The 6409-nt window shown below is 36.3% G+C and overlaps 1 protein-coding gene across 1 annotated transcript in view; it reads left to right on the top strand.

The window, feature by feature from the left end:
* Positions 1 to 4788, top strand: part of TMEM33 (transmembrane protein 33) — a 6207-nt gene extending 1419 nt beyond the window's left edge. Inside the window, exons 3-6 of the mRNA XM_009332436.1 lie at positions 248 to 315; positions 1035 to 1168; positions 3094 to 3177; positions 4569 to 4788. Coding sequence (XP_009330711.1) covers positions 248 to 315; positions 1035 to 1168; positions 3094 to 3177; positions 4569 to 4698 — 416 coding nt within the window. The 3' untranslated portion in view covers positions 4699 to 4788. The remainder of the gene's footprint in view (positions 1 to 247; positions 316 to 1034; positions 1169 to 3093; positions 3178 to 4568) is intronic.
* Positions 4789 to 6409: the final 1621 nt, after the last annotated feature.

Here is a 6409-nt window from a genome sequence, read left to right as displayed (position 1 = left end):
TAATGGTGTATGCTGTACCTGCACACGTTTTGAAGTTAATAAAAATGCATAGCGAAGAGAAGGTGTAAGAAACAAAGGGAAGAGCTATAAATATAGTTGTTAGACATATACATGTCTTAATCCAGTGTAGGTCATTCCCGTCAATCTCTTGCAAAGAGCCATCAGGCTGTGACTTGTGTGTTAGCATAACATCATGGAGAAATGAAGCACTTCTGCAGCCTATAATTTTCCTTATCGCTTGCTTCAGTGAGTATTTTTCCAGTTCTGCTGTTCTCTTTGCTTCATGCTGCCACGTATACAAAGAAGGTTCTTGATGTAAGTATGATATGATGTTATGATACGATTAATGCTGTTGGTATTCTTGGGGTTTATAAACAGGTTTGAGTTGCAGCTATAGTTTCCTTTAGCTACACTGGAGGAGTTAGAGTGAAATTGTAATATGGAATCTCAGCACAGAGAATCCGAGAGAAGCTTATCTTCTGTTATGACTTAATGATATGTTGGAGTTGACACTAATTATTTTTCTTCAAATGCTGTTCTTTAAAGGAAGCAAGTGCTGTGTACGTTAAGTTGAAACTTACGACATGTCTTTTCAAGCTAAACCATAGCCTGTGAAATTTAATGTTCTATTTCAGTAGTAAAATAACAAACTGCAGGGTGAGGCTAGGAAGCAAAATACTTGCGAGTTGGACCTGCTGCTCAATGAACTGCCTTGTGCAGCTTGATGTAACTCCAACCTTTGGTGTTCCTAACTAGACTATCTTGCTACCATAAGTACTTCCTCCTAGGGGACAGGATAAGGCTCGTGGCCAGGTGAGGGAATTGCAACACCTCATGTTTTTAATTGAACTGTATGGAGTTCCAAGCTTCCACTAGTTTTCTTTGGGATACTAATCTCAATACCTTTAAAGGATCTATTCTTAAAATGCTGAAATGAGTTGTAAATGATAACTGTTAGTATTTTGATTTCTTTGTGCTAGAGAAGATAGGTGTAACTTGTGTGTTTTCTGGCAATCTTTTTTTCTTATTTAAAGGCACGAGGTTCAAATAGTCTGCCCTTTCTGAGAAATCTTTTAGAGAAACTGAACGCTAATCAACAGAATATTCTAAAATTCATTGCTTGCAATGAAATTTTCCTGATGCCAGCTACAGTTTTTATGCTCTTCAGGTAAGAATTACCATAAATACTTTCAGAATTAGAAACTTTCTACACAAGATTACTTTTTGCAGTTGAGTTCTCTGTGGGTCACAGACCTCCATTTGTATGATTCTGGCTAACCAAGACTTGAACTTAGAGTTAAATTTATTTGATTCCTAGACTACTTAAGTTGATGCATCATGAAGTCAAAACCCATTCACTCTCGTATAACTGTGCACCAAAAAACCCTTCCCTTTCATAGTACGGGTGACATTGTTGGGTCAAATCAAAGCTTTTCAGGCCTGTAACTTGCTTTCTCCTACATTGTTCAGTAAGGTTTTATTTGGTCAGTGTAATAGAATATTAAGATCTTCAGCTTCACTGAAAGCGAACTCTTATTTTTGACTGTTAGATTCCAGAAATTTAAGTGGCATGAAATTTCATTGTGCTGAAAGTGTGCAAGCAGGAGTAGGTTACGTCCTCTCCTGTGTTACTTCTGACCAGTGACCCATGTCTCTTTTTTTTATGATTCCATTTGGTTTTGCCTGCTGTGCAGCCTGTTGAATTAATTTTGGGAATCTTGAGCATATGCATGTTGGAATCCTACTGAAGTCATATAGGCATAACGACCTGCCAGTCACTGAAGTTTGGGTCATTGCCTTTTAATATTTGAAGGGGGAATAACGCCCTTTGTTCTATACAAGTCATAGCACAGTGAGAGCATTTGTCCCGAGTGGTCTCACAGGCAGCAGAAGGGAGGCTTTATCTTCTTGGAAGTTGATAGAATGCATAATTTGTCTTTATCTTTTGATATGTCAGCTGAACACTTCAATGCTTCAGCCCTGAAGGATTCAATTGCATTTAAGGCCACTTACCAACCGACAGATACACTCTGTAGTCAGTATCTGAAACGTTCAAGTGCTTTAAACTTCTCTTTAGGAGAACTCCCCCCCTGCCCCCCGGAGAAGTTAGTACGTGAAGTGTTGCTACTTGATAAGTCATCTAGTAGATACTGATGCTTGTAAAAGATCAAATATTTTAAATAGTATAATGGTTAAATGCAGCTATTGTGAGAATTTGTTCTTTAAACTGTTCTAGCATATTGCATATTGCTTGTGAATACTGTACAGGTGCAAGATTTCTTCTTCCCCCTCCTGTAGCTCACTTTCCTTTTCACTTTATATTTTTCCTTCTGGGTAAAGATATTGCTCATACTTGAAGGAGCTCTACTTACTGGAACTGTCATGTTCATCTTCAAACAGAGCTTTTTAATATTGTGTTATATAAAGAAGCTTCAGTCATTAAAACTAAACTTGTGGTACTTCTGTGCTTTGCTATGTATGGTTTGTATGCTGCCCTTTCACTGCTTTACAGCACCGTCATGTGAAACAGCAGCTTTGTAAAGTATCAAAACCTAATTTCAGTGTAACTGAAGTAGTCGGATATCAGCTTGGCATTAATATCTCAATACCTCTATAATAGTCTCCAGTGTGTTGTGAGAAGTTTTGCAAAAGATACTAGAAATACAGCCCAGATGCTCAAAGTGCTACGATTAGAGCTGAAGAAGCTTGCTGTAACTGGACAATTTATGTCAGCCAATTTCTGTGCTTGACCAGCAGACTTTTTCTTAAAACTGAACAGGTGTCCACCATCGCTTCTGTGATTCTTTGCCCGCCACCAGAAATGAGGCGTATAAAAAAACTTCATAAATATAAAATCAATACAAGAACAGCCCTTCTTTAACTGCTTCATTGAGCAGTTTTATTCTGTAATGTAAGTTTCTGCTTTTGTAAGTGTATGGTTACGTACTTTTTCTTGTCAGATCTAGATTATTTAAACCAATGTGACCCCAATCTAGCTTTCTTTGAGCTTAAGTAGTTTTTTTGCTTTTATTAGGAAAAGTCCTGTTGGGTTTTTTTTGGTCAGTATTAAGCTCTACTTCTCTTTTCTTTCAGTGGGCAAGGGAGTCTGCTCCAGCCGTTCATTTACTATAGGTTTCTTACATTACGCTACTCCTCTCGGCGAAATCCATACTGTCGGTAAGCACTAAATTTCTTTCGGAAGTTAATGTTTAACTGCATAGTGTTTAGGCATTCAGAAACTTTTCATTCTAAAATGAATGCGTAACTCAAATACTAAATCTGCAAATGGCAATTATAGAATGTGGAATACACCTGCATGCTTAAAAAAGAACAGATGGTTCAAGGTTACATTTATTTCGTGTAACTGAACTTTGCTGAAATGTACCACCATCCTTGAGTGGGAGCTTTCAGAACATGCTTGCGTAATTAAAACTATGCTTTGGGAGAAGAAAGTCTTTTAATTATTCTGCAACCATTTACCAGAAAGATATCCTTATTTTTAGATTCCAGGCCTATCTGAGGCTAAGTCTATACATGAACAGGCACTTACGAACTTGTGTAATGTTGACAGAAAAAAAAAATCTGTGAATGATCTTGAAACATGTTCATTACCTCCTTTAGTTAAATTTGTAAGTCAGGTTAATTATAATTGAAATAGAGCCTTATTGATTTTGTTTGAAAGTTGGTAAAACCAATACTATTGCTTTAAACTTTGAAACCATAAATATTTCTATGAGGATTTGCTCACGTCAGTGCTTTCTCAGAACTTTTCTTATGACAAGCGTTGCATAGTGTAACATTTTGTGAACATGCTTTCCAGTCTGATCACTATCCAATTAGAAAATGGTTTGCTAAAGTACCAAGGATGTGGCTTTGGCTGCCGTGGTATGCAGAGACAGTTCTGAGAATCATAAACTTAATCGCCTCCTATTCCCTACTATTTTGTAAGAAATCAATTGTTCCATCTTAGTACATGTGGTTTTTTTAACGAAAAAAAAAATATCTACGAAGGTGCTTTACTTCTTTGGTATCTAACAATAATTTAAGTTGTGCAATACTAAAACTAACTTTCAATAGAACTAGTTTATCCAAGATTTTCTGCTGGCATTTATGTAGTTCTAAGGGAAACTGGTGTTGTGGGTTTTATTTCTTGTGTCTGTCTTTTAATAGTTGCTTCTAGAGTGCAGGATTCTTGCATTCTTCTTGCCAGAAGTGCAAACACACAATTATCTCCCAACTCCTTACACTTTTTCTGATAAAGCATTACTCTTTCTTTTTTTTTATAGTGGGAATTTTTTTTTTGCTTGAAGGTGGAATTTTTCTGCTGTCATTATATCTGTCCTCAGCTGCAAGTTGCTGAACTAAAGTTAATTAAGATGTTAATGTTTAAAGGACAAGAATTCTGATGCTCTTGCAAGATACTGCAACACTGAGTTGATCTAAAGAACTTGCTAACCAGAGTGTGTGTGGGGTGTTGAGAAAAGAAGTGAATGAAAAAGATAGATTTAGATGACACTTCTGATAAATGCTGTAGGATTTTAATACTCTCTTTAAATCTGATCTTTCAGGACTCTCTTCACTGAGCTGAGGATTGTTGTTGAACACTTAATAATGAAGCCCTCATGCCCTGTTTTTGTAAGAAGACTATGCCTCAGCAGCATTTCCTTTATAAGCAGATTGGCACCAACTGTTGCATAGCCAAATTTCAGGCACTTGTGTTTTGTGAACATTATGAGCAGCTGACACTTCTGCTGATGATTATAAATTCCTGGTTTTACACTGATCTCACTCCAGGCTGTATAAAAATGTGTATATGCTTTTCTTGGAGATAATACGAAATTTAGCATATCAAAAGCAAGTCATGGAAACTTAAAATTACTGTGCTGTATTGCTAATTGGTGGAAAAAAAAGTAGCTGCATCCTGTCTAAAACATGCCCAGTCAGACAGAATTGTTTTTTCAGGAATCAAGGATTGTTTGAGGTCGATTAAAACTTCAAGAAATCTGTGCTCAGTAGGTTTATGTTAGTTGGTACTATAGCTACTGTAGGATGTCTCCAGTGGATAGAGCAGTTGGTACACATACCTATGCAGTACACTTTGGGCAGTATTCTTCTGCTTACTAAATGTATCTGTAGAACCGTTTTGTCTAAATTACTATACTCAATGTAAAAATATGGCCCGCTTTGAATTTAACAAAAAGGATTAAAGTATCAAGCTGGCATAGTTAACACCTTTTCTGAAGGAGAGGCTATTTTTATTAATATTACTTAAAAAGAACTCTTCCAAGTTTCTACCTTGTGACATAGTCTTACATTACGTTGTTGAAGAAATTTCAGGACTCTGATCACAGAAAACTGTGCAGTTATCTTGTCACAAGAAGATGTTTTACCAAGCCAAATTGCTGACCTGTAGGCTTTTCAGACAAAGATGCGATGCTTAAACTTTTAACCATCTCTTAAGTGAACTAATCAATGTAAATGAAGTAACTCTTGCAGAATCGTTGCAGATTTGTTCTTGTGTCCACACAAATGTGAGACTGCAGTAATTCAAGCATGTCAGCTTTTTAGAAAATTAATCTGTAGCTAGCTCTATATAAATTGTTCTTCCAGTTTCTGAGACTCTCGTTGTGATGGGAAATTTGCATAAAGGATTGCACCTGTTTAGGCATCTTCTGAAACAAATGAGTGTAGGATTTTTTGGCATGAATCCATCTGACCTGAAGCCAGTGTCATGATTACAGAAGTGAATATTAAATTGAGTGCTCATTATGCATTCACCCAGCAGCTGAAAGGTAGGTCGTGGAAAAACACTATCTGTCTGAACACAACTTCTTTCCATAAATTCAAGGCAAGTATTTGCCTAATCTTCTGTAGTTAATATTCTAATTGCATAAAACTAAAGGGTTTTCATTGGCGTTTTGTAAACTTCTATAGCACTGTACTTAACTATTTTTCCTTGGTCAGAGAAATCTTATGTGAAACACTTTTGAAAACGGTCTTGAAGCAAAGTATGTTCCTGTAACTATTGAGTTATCTGGTTTGTGATGTGGATATCATTCAAACTTTCCAGTTGTATTAGTTTGTTAGATCAGAGTCATGTATTTATACACTTACTTCATTTTTTGCTCAACCTCTTGGTACCGATGAACCAATTGGTAATTGAATATGATATTCTTTGACTACTTGTCTTGCTCTCTGAACGTGATTAGCTATTTATAGAACACTTGCACACTGCAGAAGCAACTGCATGCAGTAATGCTCTACAGCTGTTAAAGACTTGCAACAAGATTCACTATATGTATATCCTGTAATTTGAGAATTTTATAAAAACGAAAATTTCTACTGCAATAAAAGAAGTGTTAAATGTAATTTGCTAGGCTCTTCAAGCTTATTTTCTCTCTAACAGAAC

The sequence above is a fragment of the Pygoscelis adeliae genome, unplaced genomic scaffold (genome assembly GCF_000699105.1).
Source record: "Pygoscelis adeliae isolate BGI_AS28 unplaced genomic scaffold, ASM69910v1 Scaffold59, whole genome shotgun sequence".
NCBI classification, from domain to species: Eukaryota; Metazoa; Chordata; class Aves; order Sphenisciformes; family Spheniscidae; genus Pygoscelis; species Pygoscelis adeliae.
Note: the sequence above shows the minus strand (reverse complement) of the source record. Positions and strands in the feature narration are given on the sequence as shown.